At 49.6% G+C, this 21970-nt stretch overlaps 1 protein-coding gene across 4 annotated transcripts in view; it reads right to left on the bottom strand.

The window, feature by feature from the left end:
- Positions 1-21970, bottom strand: part of cfap65 (cilia and flagella associated protein 65) — a 282488-nt gene that overhangs the window by 226589 nt on the left and 33929 nt on the right. For all 4 annotated transcript variants that reach the window (XM_070875227.1, XM_070875229.1, XM_070875228.1 and 1 more), the window contains exons 6-7: positions 17545-17741; positions 14382-14515 (exon numbers count right to left, since the gene is read on the bottom strand). In XM_070875227.1, the coding sequence (XP_070731328.1) occupies positions 14382-14515; positions 17545-17741 (331 nt within the window). The remainder of the gene's footprint in view (positions 1-14381; positions 14516-17544; positions 17742-21970) is intronic.

Here is a 21970-nt window from a genome sequence, read left to right as displayed (position 1 = left end):
AACGGATCCACCACAGACCCAATTCACGTTCGGACCAGGGTCAAGCAAGGCTGTGTCATCGCACCAACGCTCTTCTCGAACTTCCTTGCTGCAATGCCCCCTCACCCTCAGCAAGCTCCCCGCTGCAGTGGAGCTAATCTACAGAACAAACGGGAAACTGTTCAACCTCCGCCGCCTCCAGGCCAGATCCAAGGTCGTCCCATCCTCTGTCATCGAACTATAGTACGCAGACGACGCCTGCGTCTGCATACACTCAGAGGCTGAACTGCAGGCCATCGTCAACACCTTCACCGAGGTGTACGAGAGCATGGGCCTTACACTAATCATCCGTAAGACAAAGGTCCTCTACTAACCTGCCCCCGCCATACAGCACTGTCCCCCCGGTTATCAAAATCCATGACGAGGCCTTGGACTACGTGGACCATTCTCCATACCTCGGGAGCCTACTGTCAACAAGGGCAGACATCGACGACGAGGTCCAACACCACCTTCAGTGTGTCAGCGCAGCCTTCGGTCGCCTGAGGAAGAGAGTGTTTGAAGACCAGGACCTCAAACCCAGCACCAAGCTCATAGTCTACAGAGCAGTGGTGATACCCACCCTCCTATATGGCTGAGAGACAAGGACTAGGTACAGCAAGCACCTCAAAGCACTGGAGAAGTACCACCAAACGCTGCCTCCACGCCTCCACAAGATCCTGCAAATCCATTGGCAGGATAGGCACACCAATGTCAGTGTTCTCGCTCAGGCCAACATCACCAGCATCGAGGCATTGACCACGCTCGATCAACTCCGCTGGACAGGCCACATCGTCCGCATGCCCGACACGAGACTCTCAAAACAAGCGTTGTACTCGGAGCTCCAAAACGGCAAGCGAGCCCCAGGTGGATAGAGGAAATGCTTCAAGGATACCCTCAAAGCCTCCTTCGGAGTGTTTGATGGGACAGTATACAGGCAACCTGAATTTGTACTTCACCCAGTCTCTGCCCAGCCCAGCAGGTGGGCTGAAAATTATCGAATCATGCAGCACAGGAGGCCGTCATTTGGCAGATCGTGCCTGTACTGACTCTTTCAGAGTTCTCCAATTAGTCCAACTCAGCCCGCTCACTCCCCATAGCCCTGCAAATTTTTACTCTTCAAGTGTATCATAAAATCATAGAATTGATACAGCACAGGAGACCATTCAGACCATGGTGCCTGTACTGGCTCTTTGGTAGAGCTATCCATTAAGTCACATTTCTCCTGCTCTTTCTCATAGCCCTGCAAGTTTTACCCCCTCAAAAAGGAAAAGACATGCATTTATATAGTGCCTTTCATGACCACTGGACGTCTCAAAGCGCTATACAGCCAATGAAGTACTTTTCGAGTGTAGTCACTTGTAAGGCAGGAAACACGGCAGCCAATTTGCGCACAGCAAGCTCCCACAAACAGCAATGTGATAATGACCAGATAATCTGTTTTTGTTATGTTGATTGAGGGATAGATACTGGCCAGGACAACAGAGATAACTCCCCCGCTCTTCTTCAAAATAGTGTCCATGGGATCTTTTACGGCTGTTATGTATGTTATGTATCATACCGCCACCAGAGGGCTTACCTGTTGGAGTCCCAAGGGATCCCAGCATCCCTTGGGAGCACTGTATATAAGCAGGTCTCCCATGCTGTACCAACACTCTGGAGTTTGAATAAAGGACTAAGGTCACACTTATTCATTGTCTACAGTATTGATGCATTACATTATTATGAGCTTAACAACTGGCGACAAGATAACGAACAACCACGCGAAAATGCAGAGAACTGTTGGTATCCTGGAGAAATTCTCACAGGGGACGATTGGGAGGTCTTCGTGGAGCGACTCGACCAATACTTCGTGGCCAACGAGCTGGAAGGGGATGAGAACGCTGCCAAACGAAGGATGGTCCTCTTCACCGTCTGTGGGACAACAACCTATGGCCTCATGAAGAATCTTCTAGCTCCGGTGAAACCAACAACCAAATCGTATGAAGAACTGTGTATGCTGGTCTGGGAGCACCTAAATCCGAAGGAAAGCGTTCTGATGGCAAGGTATCGATTCTACATGTGTCAATGGTCTGAAGGCCAGGAAGTAGTAGTGATGTTGGGGAGGGCATCAAACAGGAAATTAGGGGTGCATGCAATAAAGGTGCAGCAGTTATAATGCGTGACTATAATATGCACATAGATTGGGCTAACCAAACTGGAAGCAATACGGTGGAGGAGGATTTCATGGAGTGCATAAGGGATGGTTTTCTAGACCAATATGTCGAGGAACCAACTAGGGGGGAGGCCATCTTAGACTGGGTGTTGTGTAATGAGAGAGGATTAATTAGCAATCTCGTTGTGCGAGGCCCCTTGGGGAAGAGTGACCATAATATGGTGGAATTCTGCATTAGGATGGAGAATGAAACAGTTAATTCAGAGACCATGGTCCAGAACTTAAAGAAGGGTAACTTTAAAGGTATTAGGCATGAATTGGCTAGGATAGATTGGCGAATGATACTTAAGGGGTTGACTGTGGATGGGCAATGGCAGACATTTAGAGACCGCATGGATGAACTACAACAATTGTACATTCCTGTCTGGCGTAAAAATAAAAAAGGGAAGGTGGCTCAACCGTGGCTATCAAGAGAAATCAGGGATAGTATTAAAGCCAAGGAAGTGGCATACAAATTGGCCAGAAATAGCAGCGAACCCGGGGACTGGGAGAAATTTAGAACTCAGCAGAGGAGGACAAAGGGTTTGATTAGGGCAGGGAAAATGCAGTACGAGAAGAAGCTTGCAGGGAACATTAAGACGGATTGCAAAAGTTTCTATAGATATGTAAAGAGAAAAAGGTTAGTATAGACAAACGTAGGTCCCCTGCAGTCAGAATCAGGGGAAGTCATAACGGGGAACAAAGAAATGGCAGACCAATTGAACAAGTACTTTGGTTCGGTATTCACTAAGGAGGGCACAAACAACCTTCCGGATATAAAAGGGGTCAGAGGGTCTATTAAGGAGGAGGAACTGAGGGAAATCCTTATTAGTAGGGAAATTGTGTTGGGGAAATTGATGGGATTGAAGGCCGATAAATCCCCAGGGCCTGATGGACTGCATCCCAGAGTACTTAAGGAGGTGGCCTTGGAAATAACGGATGCATTGACAGTCATTTTCCAACATTCCATTGACTCTGGATCAGTTCCTATCGAGTGGAGGGTAGCCAATGTAACCCCACTTTTAAAAAAAGGAGGGACAGAGAAAACAGGAAATTTTCGATTGGTCAGCCTGACCTCAGTAGTGGGTAAAATGATGGAATCAATTATTAAGGATGTCATAGCAGCGCATTTGGTGACATGATAGGTCCAAAGTCAGCATGGATTTGTGAAAGGGAAATCATGCTTGACAAATCTTCTGGAATTTTTTGAGGATGTTTCCAGTAGAGTGGACAAGGGAGAACCAGCTGATGTGGTATATTTGGACTTTCAGAAGGCTTTCGACAAGGTCCCACACAAGAGATTAATGTGCAAAGTTAAAGCACATGGGATTGGGGGTAGTGTGCTGACATGGATTGAGAACTGGTTGTCAGACAGGAAGCAAAGAGTAGGAGTAAATGGGGACTTTTCAGAATGGCAGGCAGTGACTAGTGGGGTACCGCAAGGTTCTGTGCTGGGGCCCCAGCTGTTTACACTGTACATTAATGATTTAGACGAGGGGATTAAATATAGTATCTCCAAATTTGCAGATGACACTAAGTTGGATGGCAGTGTGAGCTGCGAGGAGGATGCTATGAGGCTGCAGAGTGACTTGGATAGGTTAGGTGAGTGGGCAAATGCATGGCAGATGAAGTATAATGTGGATAAATGTGAGATTATCCACTTTGGTGGTAAAAACAGGGAGACAGACTATTATCTGAATGGTGACAGATTAGGAAAAGGGGAGGTGCAAAGAGACCTGGGTGTCATGGTACATCAGTCATTGAAGGTTGGCATGCAGGTACAGCAGGCGGTTAAGAAAGCAAACGGCATGTTGGCCTTCATAGCGAGGGGATTTGAGTACAGGGGCAGGGAGGTGTTGCTACAGTTGTACAGGGCCTTGGTGAGGCTACACCTGGAGTATTGTGTACAGTTCTGGTCTCCTAACTTGAGGAAGGACATTCTTGCTATTGAGGGAGTGCAGCGAAGGTTCACCAGACTGATTCCCGGGATGGCGGGACTGACCTATCAAGAAAGACTGGATCAACTGGGCTTGTATTCACTGGAGTTCAGAAGAATGAGAGGGGATCTCATAGAAACATTTAAAATTCTGATGGGTTCAGACAGGTTAGATGCAGGAAGAATATTCCCAATGTTAGGGAAGTCCAGAACCAGGGGTCACAGTCTAAGGATAAGGGGTAAGCCATTTAGGACCGAGATGAGGAGAAACTTCTTCACCCAGAGAGTGGTGAACCTGTGGAATTCTCTACCACAGAAAGTTGTTGAGGCCAATTCACTAAATATATTCAAAAAGGAGTTAGATGAAGTCCTTACTACTCGGGGGATCAAGGGTATGGCGAGAAAGCAGGAATGGGGTACTGAAGTTGCATGTTCAGCCATGAACTCATTGAATGGCGGTGCAGGCTAGAAGGGCCGAATGGCCTACTCCTGCGCCTATTTTCTATGTTTCTATGAAGTGGCGAGCTACGTCGCCGAACAAAGGCGCCTTGCTGGACATTGTGAATTCGATGGATTCCTTGAGAAAATGCTAAGAGATTTTTCTATGCTTGGCACTGGTCATGAGATTATCCTTCGCAAACTATTGACTGTTGAAGCACCGAACCTGAGTAAAGCCGTAACGATAGCGCAGGCATTATGTCACCAGCGATAACACCGAACAAATTTTGCAACATAAAACGGTTTTGGCAAGTACTGTACACAAAGTAACGTCGTTTTCAGGCAGGAATGCATAGGGCAGAACGTACACGCCGGCAGCTGCATGACCTCAAATGACCCAGAGGCTGCCATCAAGCGTTAATGCGAGGCAGTTAACATCTTGTTGGCACTGCGGAGGTGATCATCGAGCCCATCAATGCCACTTCAAACACTATGTGTGCAAAGGCTGTGGAACAATGGGACACCTCCAGCGAATATGCAGACGAGCTGCAAACCCTGCAAACCACCACGCTGCAGAGGAGGATCGATCCATGGCGGATCAGGCTGAACGAGAGACTCGAACCAAGGAGGCAGAAGTGTACAGGGTACACACCTTCACCACGAAATGTCCACCGATCATACTAAAAGTCGAACTGGACGGAATTCCAGTATCAATGGAACTGGACATGGGTGCGAGTCAGTCTATCATGAGCAAAAAGGCCTTCGACAGGCAGTGATACAACAACGCACACAGGCCCAAGCTTCGCCCCATTCATACCAAGCTAAGAACTTACACTAAAGAGCTGATCCCTGTTATTGGCAGAGCAGCAGTAAAAGTCTCCTAAAAGTGGCAGTGCACGAACTACCACTAAAGATTGTACCAGGAAATGGCCCCACGCTGTTCGGCAGAAGCTGGCTGGGAAAAATCCGCTGGAACTGGGACGACATCCGAGCGCACTCATCCGTCGACGATGCCTCATGTGCCCATGTTCTGAGCAAGTTCCCGTCGTTGTTTGAGCCAGTCATCGGAAGTTTCTTGGGGGCAAAGGTGCAGATCCACTTGGTGCCATATATGATGCGAGAGAAAGTGGAAATTGAGCTGGAAAGGCTGCACCAAGAAAGCATCATCACGCCAGTGGAGTTCAACGAGTGGCCCAATCCGATTGTTCCGGTTCTCAAAGGCGGCGGCATGGTCAGAATTTGTGGGGACTATAAAGTAACAATTAACCATTTTTCACTACAGGACCAGTACCCACTACCCAAAGCAGACGACCTATTTGTGACCCTGGCAGGAGGGAAGACATTCACCAAGTTGGACCTGACCTCGGCCTACATGACGCAGGAGCTGGCGGAATCCTCGAAAGGCCTCACCTGCATCAACGCGCACAAAGGTCTGTTCATCTACATTAGATGCCCTTTTGGGATTCGATCGGCCGCGGCAATTTTCCAAAGGAACATGGAGAGCCTGCTAAAGTCGGTTCTGCACACTCTGGTTTCCCAGGACCGACATACTGGTCACAGGTCGGGACACCATCGAACACTTGAAGAACCTGGAAGAGGTTCTAAGTCGGCTAGATCGCGTGGGACTCAGGTTGAAACGTTCGAAATGTGTTTTCCTGGCGCCAGAGGTCGAGTTCTTAGGGAGAAGAATCGCGGCAGACGGCATCAGACCCACCGACGCCAAGACGGAGGCCATCAAGAACACGCCGAGACCACAGAACGTGACGGAGCTGCAGTCGTTCCTGGGACTCCTCAACTATTTTGGTAATTTCCTACCCGGGTTAAGCACCTTGCTAGAACCCCTACATGTGCTGCTACGCAAGGGAGACGACTGGGTATGGGGGAAATCATAAGAGGCTGCTTTTGAGAAACTGCTTGTTCTGTATAACCCATGTAAACGTTTAGTGCTAGCTTGCGATGCGTCTTCATACAGGATCGGGTGTGTGTTACAACAAGCTAACGAAACGAGAACATTGCAACCGGTCACCTATGCGTCCAGGAGTTTGTCCAAGGCCGAAAGGGCCTACAGCATGATTGAAAAAGAAGCTCTGGCATGTGTTTACGGGGCGAAAAAAATGCACCAGTATCTGTTTGGTCGCAAGTTTGAGTTAGAAACTGACCACAAGCCGCTCATATCACTATTCTCAGATAGCAAAGGGATTAATACCAATGCCTCGGCTCGCATCCAAAGATGGGCGCTCACGCTGTCTGCATACAACTATGTAATCCGCCACAGACCAGGCACAGAGAACTGCGCATATGCTCTCAGTCGGCTACCATTGCCCACCACGGGGTGGAAATGGCACAACCTGCAGACTTGCTCTTGGTAATGGATGCATTCGAAAACGAAAAGTCACCCGTTATGGCCCACCAGATCAGGACTTGGACCAGCCAGGATCCTTTACTGTCCCTGGTAAAAAAAAAACTGTGTCGTCCATGGGAGCTGCTCCAGCATCCCAGCGGAGATGCATGAAGAGATCAAGCCGTTCCAGCGGCGCAAAGACGAAATGTCCAGACAGTGGACTGTCTTTTGTGGGGAAATTGCATAGTTTTGCCTAAGAAAGACAGGGAAATGTTCATACGTGACCGACACAGTACCCACCCAGACACTGTAATGATGAAAGCTATAGCCAGATCCAATGGGCCCAAGTTTCAGCCTCAGTTGCTCCTGATTTTTTGGAGCAACTGGTGTATAACAGAGTATCTTAGAAATTCAAATTCTCGGCATTTAGTTTGCTCCAGTTCTAGTCAGTTAGAACAGTTTCACTTTGGAACAGAATTTTTTTTTCAAAAGGGGGCATGTCCGGCCACTTACGCCCGTTTTCAAAATTTCGGCAGTGAAAACTTACTCCAAACTAACTTAGAATGGAGTAAGTGAAGATTTTTGTACGCTCGAAAAAACCTTGTCTACACTTTAGAAAATCAGGCGTAGGGATTGGGGGGGGGGGGGGGGGTTTAAAGGGAAGTTTACAAACATTAAACACTTCAGTTTTACAAATCAATAATAAAAACAACAATAAATCAACCAATAAATCAATCCAAAAAAATTAATAAGAAATAATTTTTTTTTTTTAAATCAATAAATAACACATTTTCTACTTACCGACTGCAGCACCGGGAGCCCTCCAACAGCGTGCCGGGATGCCCCCCCCACCCCCCACCCCCACCCCCCACAGTGTGTCTCTATCTCTCTGTCTGTCTGTCTGTGTCTCTCACTCTCTGTCTGTCAGTGTCTGTGTTTCTGTCAGTGAGGGGAGGGGGAGGAGGGGGGTAGAGGGAGAGAGGGGGGGGCAGGGGGAGGGGAGGGAGGGAGGCAGAGGGGGAGGGAGGGAAGGGAGAGGGATGGGGGAGGGGGGAGAAAGGAGAAGGGGGGAGGAGGAGAAGAGGAAGGGGGGGGAGAAGGGGAAGGGGGAGGGGGAGAAGGGGAAGGGGTGGGAGAGGAGAAGGAGTGGGAGAGGAGAAGGGGGGGAGAGGAGAAGGGGGGGAGAGGAGAAGGGGGGGAGAGGAGAAGGGGGGGAGAGGAGAAGGGGGGGAGAGGAGAAGGGGGGGAGAGGAGAAGGGGGGGAGAGGAGAAGGGGGGGAGAGGAGAAGGGGGGGAGAGGAGAAGGGGGGGAGAGGAGAAGGGGGGGAGAGGAGAAGGGGGGGAGAGGAGAAGGGGGGGAGAGGAGAAGGGGGGGAGAGGAGAAGGGGGGGAGAGGAGAAGGGGGGGAGAGGAGAAGGGGGGGGAGAGGAGAAGGGGGGGGAGAGGAGAAGGGGGGGAGAGGAGAAGGGGGGGAGAGGAGAAGGGGGGGAGAGGAGAAGGGGGGGAGAGGAGAAGGGGGGGAGAGGAGAAGGGGGGGAGAGGAGAAGGGGGGGAGAGGAGAAGGGGGGGAGAGGAGAAGGGGGGGAGAGGAGAAGGGGGGGAGAGGAGAAGGGGGGGAGAGGAGAAGGGGGGGAGAGGAGAAGGGGGGGAAGAGGAGAAGGGGTGGGAGAGGAGAAGGGGTGGGAGAGGAGAAGGGGGGGAGAGGAGAAGGGGGGGGAGAGGAGAAGGGGGGGGAGAGGAGAAGGGGGGGGAGAGGAGAAGGGGGTGGAGAGGAGAAGGGGGTGGAGAGGAGAAGGGGGGGAGAGGAGAAGGGGGGGAGAGGAGAAGGGGGGGGAGAGGAGAAGGGGGGGGAGAGGAGAAGGGGGGGGAGAGGAGAAAGGGGGAGAGAGGAGAAGGGGGGAGAGACGAGAAGGGGGGATAGAGGAGAAGGGGGGAGAGAGGAGAAGGGGGGAGAGAGGAGAAGGGGGGAGAGAGGAGAAGGGGGGAGAGAGGAGAAGGGGGGAGAGAGGAGAAGAGGGGAGGGAGGAGAAGGGGGGAGAGAGGAGAAGGGGGGAGAGAGGAGAAGGGGGGAGAGAGGAGAAGGGGGGAGAGAGGAGAAGGGGGGAGAGAGGAGAAGGGGGGAGAGAGGAGAAGGGGGGAGAGAGGAGAAGTGGGGAGAGAGGAGAAGGGGGGGGAAGGAGAAGGGGGGAGAGAGGAGAAGGGGGGGGAAGGAGAAGGGGGGGGAAGGAGAAGGGGGGAAAGGAGAAGGGGGGAAAGGAGAAGGGGGGGAAAGGAGAAGGGGGGAAGGAGAAGGGGGGGAAAGGAGAAGGGGGGGAAAGGAGAAGGGGGGAAGGAGAAGGGGGAAGGAGAAGGGGGGAAGGAGATGGGAGGGGAAAGGAGATGGGGGGGAAAGGAGGAGGGGGGAAAGGAGGAGGGGGGAAAGGAGGAGGGGGGAAAGGAGGAGGAGGGGGAGAAAGGAGGAGGGGGGGAAAGGAGGAGGTGGGGAAAGGAGATGGGGGGGAAAGGAGATGGGGGGGAAAGGAGGAGGGGGGGAAAGGAGGAGGGGGGGAAAGGAGGAGGGGGGAAAGGAGGAGGGGGGAAAGGAGGAGGGGGGGAAAGGAGGAGGGGGGGAAAGGAGGGGGGGGAAAGGAGGAGGGGGGGGAAAGGAGGAGGGGGGGAAAGGAGATGGGGGGGAAAGGAGGAGGGGGGGAAAGGAGGAGGGGGGGAAAGGAGGAGGGGGGGAAAGGAGGAGGGGGGGAAAGGAGGAGGGGGGAAAGGAGGAGGGGGGGGAAAGGAAGAGGGGGGGGAAAGGAGGGGGGGAAGGATGGTGGGGGAAAGGAGAAGGGGGAGGGAAAGGAGAAGGGGGAGGGAAAGGAGGGGGGGGGCAAGGAGGGGGGGGGGGGCTGAACGGAGGGGGGGAGGGGGGGGAAGAGACTGAACGGGCCGGGCCCAAGACTTCGGGCAGGGCCCATCCCCAGCACCAGATTTACAGATAGGTGGCGTTGGGTCGGGTCGGGTCGGGTCTGGGGTCGGGAGCGTGAGTCGGATCGGGTTGGGGCCGGTCCGGGCGAAGGGGGGGGGGGGGGGGCGCGGTCGGGAGCACAGGTGGGGTCGGGGGTGAGGGGGGGGCGGGGGGAAGGGAGGTCAGGTTGGGTCGGATCCGGTCCGGGTGGGGTGTCGGGAGCGGGGGTCGGGTCGGGGGGGTGGTGGGAGGGAGGTCGGTTCGGTTTGGGTCGGGGAGAGGGGGGGAGCGCGGGTCGGGTCCAGTCCGGGGGGTCGGGTCGGGTCGGAAGCAGGAGTCGAGTCGGGTCGGGAGGAAGCAGGAGCTGGGCGTGGGAGGCAGCCTTATGCACGCAGCCCCAGTGAGGGCTAGGGGCTGCGTGCTTCGAGCCCCTCCCACACAGTTTTGGGCGCCTGGAGCTACTGCACATGCGCGCCCACTGTGGCGTGCATGTGCAGAGGTCCCGGCACTGTTTTCAGCGCAGGGACCTAGCTCCGCCCCCTACAGCTCGTACTGCGCCACGCCCGGCTCAATAGGACCAGCAGGGAGCCGGAGAATCTGGAAGTTTTTTTTAGCCGCACTTTGTGGCGCGAAAAACGGGCGTCCAGGTCGGGTCTGAGCCGTTCTAGGTGCGGCCCGAAACTTGGGCCCCATGTGTGGTGGCCCGGCCTCGACTCAGATTTGGAGTCATGATGCGCCAATGCAACACTTCCTCTAAACTGAGCAATGCACTCAGAGAGGCACTGCTAAGTTTGTGGTCATGGCCCTCCAAACTGTGGTCTTGGATCCATGTTGACTTTGTGGGCCCATTTCTAGGCAAAATGTTTTTGATTGTTGTGGATGCTTATTCAAAATGGATTGAATGTGTAATAATATCTGTAAGCATGTCCACTGCCACCATCGAAAGCCTACGAGCCATGTTCGCCATGCACGGCCTGCCTGATGGCCTTGTCAGCGACAATGGGGCATGCTTCACCAGTGCTGAATTCAAGGAATTCATGACCCGCAATGGGATCAAGCACATCACATCTACCCCGTTGAAGCCCGCATCCAACGGCCAGGCAGAACGGGCAGCCCAAACCATCAAGCAAAGCTTGAAACGTGTGTTGGAAGGCTCCATGCAGACCTGACTGTCCCGAGTCCTGCTCAGCTACCGCAGCAGACCTCACTCGCTCACCAGGGTTCCCCCAGCCGAGCTGCTCACATCAAGGGCAAGCGGCATCAACAAAGCATGTACCATGATCGTGCAAACTTGTCACATGATATTGAAGTCAATGACCCTGTTTTTGTACTCAACTATGGACATGGTCCCAAATGGCGTGCTGGCACTGTCATAGCCAAAGAAGGGAGGAGGGTGTCTCAGGTCAAACTTGTCAATGGACTAACTTGCAGAAAGCATTTGGACCAAACCAAACTGCGATTTACAGACTGCCATGTGCAACTCGAAGAAGACACCACCAACTTCGACCCTCCAACACACACACACACACAAACAAGTGGCAACTGACATCACGGTTGACCACGAAGCTGAACTGACCATCCCTAGCAGCCCGGCAAGGCCAGCTGCCCAGCATCCCAGCGAAGAACCAACCAACTCACCCACACCTGCATTTGTACCTGCAAAGCCCCAGATCGTCTCACCCTGTAAATAAGTGTACTATTGACTTTGGGAGGGAGTGATGCTATGTATGCAACCCTAGGCAACCTGTATCATACCGCCACCAGAGGGCGTGCCTGTTGGAGTCCCAAGGGATTCCAGCATCCCTTGGGAGCACTGTATATAAGGTGGCCTCCCATGCTGTACCAACACTCTGGAGTTTGAATAAAGGAGCTAGGGTCACACTTACTCATTGTCTACAGTACTCAGTTGCATTACTTTATTATGAGCCTAACAACGTCCACCATACGGGGCCTCGGTTTAACGTTTCATCTGAAAGACGGCACCTCTGACTCCCACTGCACTGGAGTGTCAGCCTAGATTTATGTGCTCAAGTTTCTAGAGTACAACTTGAACCCACACCCTTCTGACTCGTGTGCTATCCACTGAGCCACAGCTGACAAGTACATATATAAGTACGTACTCAAGTACACATCCAATTCCCTTTTGAAAGTTACTATCGAATCTGCTTCCACCATCCTTTCAGTCAGTGACAACTCGCTGCGGAAAAAGCTTTATTTTGCACCTATACCTGACTTGGCAATGCTTGATGACACAGAGTCAAGAGGGAGATTTACTCTGTGTTGCTCTGTGATTACTCTCTAGATTGATTCCTGGGATGAGAGGGTTGTCCTATGATGCGAGATTGTGTAGAATGGGCCTATACTCTCTGCAGTTTAGAAGAATGAGAGGGGATCTCATTGAAACATGTAAGATTCTGAAAGGGATTGACAGGATAGATGCTGAGAGGTTGTTTCCCCCTGGCTGGAGTGTCTAAAACTCGAAAGCATAGTCTCAGGGTAAGAGGTCGGCCATTTGAGACAGAGATGAGGAGGAATTTCTTCACTCAGAGGGTTGTGAATCTTTGGAATTCTCTACCCCAAAGGGCTGTGAATGCTGAGTATATTCAAGACTCAGATCACAAAATTTTGGGATATTAAGGGAATCAAGGGATATGGAGATCGGGTGAGAAAGTGAAGTTGAGGTCGATGATCAGCCATGACCTTGCTCAGGCTTGAGGGGCCGTGTGACCTACTCCTGCTTCTTATGTTCTTATGTCTCTCACCAAATTCCAGACGAGATATTAAGCAGCTTTGCCGAGGTGCACTGGAACATCTCTTTTTTTTTAAATGTTATGCACAAATCAACAACTTGCATTTTATAACGTAGTATAACTGGAGAGTCTAGAACTCGGGAAACAATCTCAGGACAAGCGGTTGGCCATTTAGGACCGAGATGAGGGTTGTGAATCTTTGTAATTCACTACCCCAGAGGGCTGTGGATGATCAGTTGGTGAGTATACTCAAGTTTAGATATCTTAGAGGGAGCAGTGTACGGCGGCCCGGCCTGGAAATCGGTGCGGTCCCGGCCTGTAAGACCATCAGCAGGCCGGGGCCATTAGAGGGAGCAGCGTGCGGCGGCGTAACACTGCAGGGAGCAGCGCGTGTTGCTGCAGGAGGGCGACGGCTGACTGCAGCGCGGGCAGGTACAGCAGGAGCGGCGAGGACGGGGCGAAGGAGCGGCAAGAGTTCATGGAGGGATGTGATCGGGGCCCAGGAGAGGCGCGAGTTCGGGGCCCAGAAGAGGCGAGGGCCCAGGGGCAGCACGGGCCCAGCCCACACTGCGATATGTGCGCGCACTAGGTCCGTGCAGCAGAGCTGGTCTCCAGTCGTCCTGGTTATCCTTTGCCACTGGACCAAGACCTCGCTCTGTCAAGCCCGTGTAGTGGCTGGTGTGCCGACATTAAAAAAATCCACACCCAGGCATCTTCCACTTTTCAGGATGTAGTTCGGGATCTTGAATATTAGGTCCCTCATTGAAACACCTGTGAACTCATCCCTTTTCGGCGTGGAAGCAAGTCATCCTCGTTTCGAGGGACTGCCTATGATGATGATACTCAAGGCTAGGATTGATATATTTTTGGACTCAAGGGGAATGACAGAGCAGGTGCCCGGGGCCGTATGGCCTACTCCTAATTTTTATTTTATGTGTCTATCACGTACTGTACCTAATATCTCCTTACGTGGCTTGGTAGCGCCTGTGAAGCACCTTGGGATGTTTTACTATGTTAAAGACGCTATGTAAATAAAAGGGGGGGGGGGGGGGGAGAAATTCGGTTGGATAGCGCCCTACAGGGGCACTAAAGGATCTGCAGCCGTGAGCGGCGGCATTAGTGACGCTCGGTATATTCGGTGTGCCGGTACCAACGGCGCTGAGGAGTATCGCCTGGGAGCGTTGCGCCGGTGTGCAACGCAACCGGTACCGACACGGATGCAAAATTTGGTTTTGCGCTGAACCCGTAGCGCCCCCTAGTGACCCCGCCAGAGAAAGTTGGCGTGTAGAGCTGCCCCGGGGCACTAAGGGAAGGACTGACTGCATCAGGTAAGTGTGACTGATACTTTTTTTTTTGAGATTTAACTTTACTTGGTGTGAGTAATATATAGGGAATGTTTTTCTGTGGTTTTTTTTGTTCCAATGATGCCTCCCTTAGCACGGGATATTCAGTTGCTCACCCAGCTTAGTGCCCCAAGAGAAGTGAGGAAGGCTTCCCTTAGGTGCTCCATTCTACCGTCAGGCCGCAAAAACTGAATTTTGCGGCTCCTGTCGCTAACCGTTTTCCGGTGTTAGATTTAGTGACAGCCTGACATTAGCGCCTTAAGGACCCTCCAACCAGATTTCTGCCCAAGTTGTTTACGTAGAAAAAAAACAAAAATGCTGCAACTGCGCCAAGAATGGCAGCACAGAATAGTATGGACAGACCAAAATCTTGACCCTCGCCTACCAATGATTTCCCCGCGTTCTGCCCCCAGAAATACTTACTGCTGAGTGGTTGTAAATCTCCATATACTTCTCAGCCGTGCTGCCTACAGCAACGTGCCCGAAGTGCATGATGCTCTGCCCGGATGTCGGGTACGGTTCGTCGGCCGAACACACCAGGAGATGAGGGAGCTTGGCTGTGGATTAGAAGAAAGTGATTAGAACACCACAAACAAACACATTTCTTTCTGCCTCAGCCGTGGCTCAGCGGGCAGCAGTCTCGCCTCCGAGTCAGAAGGTCGAGGGGTCAAGTCCCAACTCCAGAGACCACAATCCAGGCTGACGCTCCCAGTACAGTACTGAGGGCTCCGCTGCACTGTCGGATGACACGTTAAACCGAGGTCCCGTTTGCCCCCTCAGGTGGACGGAAAAGATCCCACGGCACTATTTCGAAGAACAGCAGGGGGAGTTTTCCCCCAGTGTCTGGGACTATCCCTCAATCCACAACACTAAAAACAGATGATCTGGTCATCATCACATTGCTGTTTGTGGGAACTTGCTGTGCACAATTTGGCTACCGCGTTTCCTACATTAAAACAGTGACTACACTTCAAACAGTACTTCATTGGCTGTAAAGTGCTTTGTGACGTCCTAAGGTTGCGAAAGGCGCTATATAAATGCAAGTCTTTCTTTGTGTTTCTCTTTAATATTCATTCTCTCCTTACTTTCAGTCCCTCCTCTTCTTCGTTCTTCGGCATCAGGAACCCTAAAATTCGGCAAGGGTTCCCACTCCTTATTGTTATCCACTGATCCCAACTGGAAATGCGCACATGGATAGAGGATTGGCTAACTAACAGAAAACAGAGTCGGGATAAATAGGTAATTTTCCGGTTGGCAAACAGTGACTAGGGGGGGTGCCACAGGGATCAGTGCTGCGACCTCAACTATTTACAATCTATATTAATGATTTGGATGAAGGGACTGAGTAATGTAGCCAAGTTTGCTGATGATACAAAGATGGGTGGGAAAGCAAATTGTGAGGAGGACACAAAAAATCTGCAAAGGGATATAGACAGGCTAAGTGAGTGGGCAAAAATTTGGCAGATGGAGTATAATGTGGGAAAATGAGGTTATCCACTTTGGCAGAAATAATAGAAAAGCAAATTATTATTTAAATGGAGAAAACTTGCAAAGTGCTGCAATACAGAGGGACCTGGGGGTCCTTGTGCATGAAACACAAAAGTTAGCGTGCAGGTACAGCAAATAATCAGGATGACAAATGGAATGTTGGCCTTTATTTCAAGGGGGATGGAGTATAAAAGCAGAGAAATCCTGCTACAACTGTACAGGGTATTGATGAGGCCACACCTGGAGTACTGCATACAGTTTTGGTCTCCGAATTTAAGGAAGGATATACTTGCATTGGAGATAGTTCAGACAAGGTTCAATAGGTTGATTCCGGAGATGAGGGTATTGACTTATGAAGATAGGTTGAGTAGATTGGGCCTGTAATCAGTGGAGTTCAGAAGGATGAGAGGTGATCTTATCGAAACATATAAGTTAATGAGGGGGCTCGACAAGGTGGATGCAGAGAGGATACTTCCACTCATAGTGTGAAACTAAAACTAGGGGACATAGTCTCAGAATAAGGGGCCGCCCATTTAAAACAGAGATGAGGAGGAATTTCTTTTCTCGAGAATCTGTGGAATTCTCTGCCCCAGAGAGCTGTGGAGGCTGGTTCATTGAATATATTTAAGGCGGAGATTCAGATTTTTGAGCGATAAGGGAATAAAGGGTCATGGGGAGCGGGCAGGGAAGTGGATCTGAGTCCATGATCAGATCAGCCATGAACTTATGAAGTGACGGAGCAGCCTTGAGGGGCCAAATGGCCTACTCCTGCTCCTATTTCTTATGTTCTTATACTGGGCCTGACTCTGTTTTCCTCCACAGTCAACCAGCCTGACAACACTCACTATTTCGGGGTATGATTAAGAAGCTGGAGGTATGAAGAAGAAGTTTGCAGATGATACTAAATTCAGTTATATGGTTGATAATGAAGAAGAAAGCTGTGGACTGCAGAAAGATATCAATGAACTGGTCAGGTGGGCAGAGCAGTGGCAAATGGAATTCAATCTGGAGAAGTGTAAGGTAATGCATTTGGGGAGGGCTAACAAGGCTAGGGAATACACATTAAATGGTAAGACACTGAGAAATGCAGAGGAACAAAGGGACTTGGAGTGCATGTCCTCAGATGCCTGAAGGTAGCAAGCCAGGTAGATAAGGTGGTTAAGAAGGCATACGGAATACTTGTATTATATGCCTCGGCTAATAAAGGCAAGAGCAGGGAGGTTCTGCTTGAACTGTATAAAACACTAATTAGACCACAGCTAGAGTACTGCGTGCAGTTCTGTTTAGCACATTACAGGAAAGATGTGATTGCACTAAAGAGGATACAGGGGAGATTCACAAGGATGTTGCCTGGACTGGAGAATTTTAACTATGAGGAAAGATTGGATAGGCTGGGTTTGTTTTCTTTGGAACAGAGGAGGCTGAGGGGAGACCTTATTGTGGTGTATAAAATTATGAGGTGTCTAGTTAGAGTGGATAAGAAGGACTTATTTCCCTGAGCCGAGGGGTCAACAACCAGGGACATAGATTTAAAGTAACTGGTAGAAGGTTTAGAGGATATTCGCCCGGAGGGTGGTGGGGGTCTGGAACTCACTGCCTGAAAGGGTGGTAGAGGCTGAAACCCTCACCACAGTTAAAAAGTACTTGGATGTGCACTTGAAGTGCCGTAATCTACGGACTACGGACCTAGTGTTAGAAATTGGGATTAGACTGAATAGCAATTTGTCAGCCGGCGCGGACACAATGGGCCGAAATGGCCTCCTTCCATGCTGTAAATTTCTATGATTCTACGATTTCTATTTAGAAGAAAGTACCACCTAATGGCTCAGTTTAAGTTTTCGAAAGTGAATTGGACATACCGGGGAGGCCCCGGGGTCGATCCCATTTCTATATTCCGGGATGAGTGACGTCCTGAGGTCATGAAAGGCGCAATATAAATCCTTTCTTTATCTTAACTTTATTGCAAAGCATGAATAATACCAGTGACTGCACTCCAAAAGTACTTCATTGGCTGTAATACGCTTTGATACGTCCGGTGGTCGCTATATAAATCTAAGTCTTTCTTTCTTTCTATTGTAGAGATAGCGTTAGCTCTCACCTATGGCTGCCAGCTTCATGTACTTCTCACATTCATTGTCTCCAAACTGGCAGGTGGCAATTACATCAAACACCTTGGGGACCTGGGGCTGGAACACGATCCTGATCTTGGCCTCACCCAACGACGGCAGTGTGCCACTAGATGGTAGTAAAAAGAACGGACTCTGCACTTGCAGACGGAAGACCGTTGGTAGTTGGCTGTAAAGACAATGTCAGCATCAACATCGTGCATTTCCCGCGTGCCTTTACCATAGTACAACATCACAAGGCACTTTACAGGTGCGATTATCAAATTAAATTTGACACCGAGCATGTAAGGAGATAAGGAGATGTAAGGACCAAAAGCTGGGGCAAAAGAGATTTCAAGGGACATTTAAAGGAGGAGAGAGAGAGGTAGAGAGGCAGAGAGGTTACATAAGAATTAGGAGCAGAAGTAGGCCCTCAAGCCTGCTCTGCCATTCAATGAGATCATGGCTGATCTTCCACCTCAACTTCACCCAGAGAGTGGTGAACCTGTGGAATTCTTTACCAAAGAAAGTTGTTGAGGACAATTAATTAAATATATTCAAAAAGGAGTTGGATGTAGTCCTTACTACTAGGGGGATCAAGGGGTATGGCGAGAAAGCAGGAAGTTGCATGTTCAGCCATGAACTCATTGAATGGCAGTGCAGGATCGAAAGGCCGAATGGCCTACTCCTGCACCTATTTTCTATGTTTCTATGTTTCTATGTTAACTCCACTTTCCTGCATTGTCCCCATATCCCTGGATTTCTTTAATATTTGAAAATCTACTGATCTCTGTCTTGAATATTCTCAAAGACTGAACTTCCACAGCCCTCTGGGGTAGAGAATTCCAAAGATTCACCACCCTCTGAGTGAAGAAGTTTCTCCTCATCTCAGTCCTAAATGGCCTTATTCTGAAACTGTGACCCCTGGTTCTAGACTCCCCAGCCAGAGGAAATATCCTCCCTGTATCTACCCTGTCAAGCCCTGTAAGGATTTTGCAAGTTTCAATGAGATCACCTAAACTCTAGAGAATATAGGCCTAGTTTACTCAATCTCTCCTCATAGGACCATCCTCTCATCCCAGGAATCAGTCTGGTAAACCTTTGTTTCACTCCCTCAATGGCAAGTATATCCTTCCTTAGGTAAGGAGATCAAAACTGTACACAATACTCCAGGTGTAGTCTCACCAGGGCCCTATATAATTGCAGTAAGGCACTTTTACTCTTATACTCAAATCCTCTTGTAATAAAGGCCAACATACCATTTGCTTTCTTAATTGTTTGCTGTACTTGCATTTTAATACTGTGTGCAGTTTTGGTTTGAATATTTACAAAAGGATATACTTGCTTTGGAGGCAGTTCAGAGAAGGTTCACTAGGTTGATTCCGGAGATGAGGGGGTTGAGGAAAGTCTGAGTAGGTTGGGCCTCTACTCATTGGAATTCAGAAGAATGAGAGGTGATCTTATCGAAACTTATAAGATTATGAGGGGGCTTGACAAGGTGGATGCAGAGAGGATGTTTCCACTGGTGGGGGAGACCAAAACTAGAGGGCATGATCTTAGAATAAGGGGACCGCCCATTTAAAACTGAGATGAGGAGAAATTTCTTCTCTCAGAGGGTTGTAAATCTGTGTAATTCACTGCCTCAGAGAGCTGTGGAAGCTGGGACATTGATTAAATTTAAGACAGAAATAGACAGTTTCTTAAACGATAAGGGGATAAGGGGTTATGGGGAGCGGGCAGGGAAGTGGACCCGAGTCCATGATCGGATCTACCATGATCGTATTAAATGGCGGAGACTCTTGCTCCTATTTCTTATGTTCATAGGACCATCCCAGGAATCCATCTGGTGAACCTTCATTGCACTCCCTCAATGGCAAGTATATCCTTCCTTAGGTAAGGAGACCAAAACTATACACAATACTCCAGGTGCGGTCTCACCAGGGCCCTATATAATTGCAGTAAGGCGTCTTTACTCTTATACTCAAATCCTCTTGTAATAAAGGCCAGCATTTCATTTGCTTTCTTAATTGCTTGCTGTGCTTGCATGTTAACTTTCAGCGATTTCAGGTTTAGGAGAGAATTCCAGAGCTTTGAGTCGTGGACTGTTGAAGGCTCGGTCGTCAACGGTGGAGCGAAGGAAAGTTGGGGATGTTCAGAACTGGAGGAGCGGAGAGTTCTCAGGGGTTTGGAGGGCTTGAGGAGGCTGCAGAGATAGGGCAAGGCGAGGTCATGGAGAGATTTGAACACGCGAACTTTTAAATCGAGGCGTATAACCAACACCCTGTGATGCACGTGGGTCCCAACTGCTGGGGATGCTCAAGTTTTCATTCCGGGGCTGCAGCTTTTTAATTCATTTCAAATGGGTCATCTCTGCACCTGATGCATTAACACAAATTTGGGGCAAACATTTGAGAATGGCAATACGCAGCATTTCAAGCAAGCGGATCACAGCGGCAGAAGTTAAATATCCTTGCTGTAAAACCAAAGACAGAGGAATGAATACATTGCGATCTTCACCAGAATGTGACTAGGGCTCCAAGGGTTAGATTATGAGGCGAGATTACATAAACTGTATTTGACACCGAGCATGTAAGGAGATATTGGGGCAGGCCACCAAAAGCTGGGGTAAAAGAGGTTTTAAGGGACATTTAAAGGAGGAACGAGAGTAGAGAGGTGGAGAGGTTACATAAGAACTAGGAGCAGGAGTAGGCCCTCGAGCCTGCTACTGGCATTCAATGAGATCATGGCTGATCATCTACCTCAACTCCACTTTCCTGCAATGTCCCTATATACCTGGATTTCTTTAATATCCAAAATTCTATCAATCTCCGTCTTGAATATACTCAAAGACTGAGCCTCCACAGCCCTCTGGGGTAGAGAATTCCAAAGATTCACCACTCTCTGAGTGAATTCCTCCTCATCTCAGTTTTAAATGGGTGGCCCCTTATTCTGAGACTATGCTCCCAAGTTCTTATACTGGGTAAGAATAGGGTTGGGCTGACTCTGTTTTCCTCCACAGTCAAACAGCCTGACAACACTCACTATTTGGGGGTATGATTGAGAAGCTGGAGGTATGATGAAGAAGCTTACAGATGATACTAAAAACACCTGTCCTTGTATTTCCTCAAATATAGAAAGTTAGGGGGTGAATTTGATTAACGATCTTAGGGTCTTGAAAGGAAGCAATACGGTAGGTAGAGAGAAACTTTTTCCATTGGTGGGGGGGGGTGGGGGAAGAGTCAAGGACAAGGGGACATATCCTTATAATCAGAGCCAGGCCATGAAGGACAGAAGTTAGAAAACATTTCTTCAGGCAAAGGGTGGTAGAAATGTCAAACTCTCTTCCACACAAAGCAGGAGATGCCATCTCAAAATAATATTAAATCTGAGTTCGATAGATTTTTGCTAGCCAAGGGTATTAAGCTATATGAAGCCAAGATGGGTGAATGGGGTGAAGAACATAGGGCTAGAATTTGCCCTGGTTCACCACCTGGTTTCTCGGCGGTATTGGCTGTTCTGGGCGAGAACCAGGTTGGCGGAAAATTCCCCAGCTGAGGCACGCCGGCGGTTTCAAAGTCTCGCTGGGGAGCAGACGGCCCGGCATGCAATGTCCGCAGATCGCCCTGGCGTCATCTTTGGCTGAGCGGGGACCCGTAGGCAAGTATAACATTTTATTTAAACCGCCCACGAGGATCAGCGGAGCTGGGCAGTGGGTAAGTAGGTCTGCAAGAAAAAGATAAGTGATTGTTTTTTATTATTTATTTTCGAAATCTATTGGGGTGATTTAAATATAAAAGTGTGTTGGTTGGGAATGTTTTTTTGATTTTTTTTTAATTAGGTTTTTTGAAAAATTAGTTTTATTCTTTTTCTCGTGTTAGGCCCAACCCACAGCCTGGGGGTAAATTTTTATAGATTTTTTAATTTATCGCCCATTTTCTTTAGGCATCGCCCAATCTAGCCGAAATTGCACTTTTCCGCCCAGATTGGGGGTGCAAGGTGCATATTTTTCGCTGGGTAGAATTTAAACTTTTTTTTCGGGAAGTTTTCACCGGCAATTTATTGGGTAGCAATTGGGCACTGGCGGGCTTTGGGGAAATTCTAGCCCATAAGAACATAAGAAATAGGAGCAGGAGTAGGCCATTCGGCCCCTCGAGCCTGCTCCGCCATTCAATGAGATCATGGCTGATCATCTATCTCAACTCCACTTTCCCATCCAATCCCCATATCCTTTGATTCCCTCAATATCCAAAAATCTATCGATCTCTGTCTTGAATATATTCAAAAACTGAGCCTCCACAGCCCTCTGGGGTAGAGAATTCCAAAGATTCACCACCCTCTGAGTGAAGAAGTTTCTCCTCATCACAGTCCTAAATGGCCGACCCCTTATTCTGAGACTGTGACCCCTGGTTCTAGACTCCT

The sequence above is a fragment of the Pristiophorus japonicus genome, chromosome 3, assembly GCF_044704955.1.
Source record: "Pristiophorus japonicus isolate sPriJap1 chromosome 3, sPriJap1.hap1, whole genome shotgun sequence".
NCBI lineage: Eukaryota > Metazoa > Chordata > Chondrichthyes > Pristiophoridae > Pristiophorus > Pristiophorus japonicus.
The sequence above is the reverse complement of the archived record's forward strand: the minus strand, read 5'-3'. Positions and strand labels throughout refer to the sequence as shown.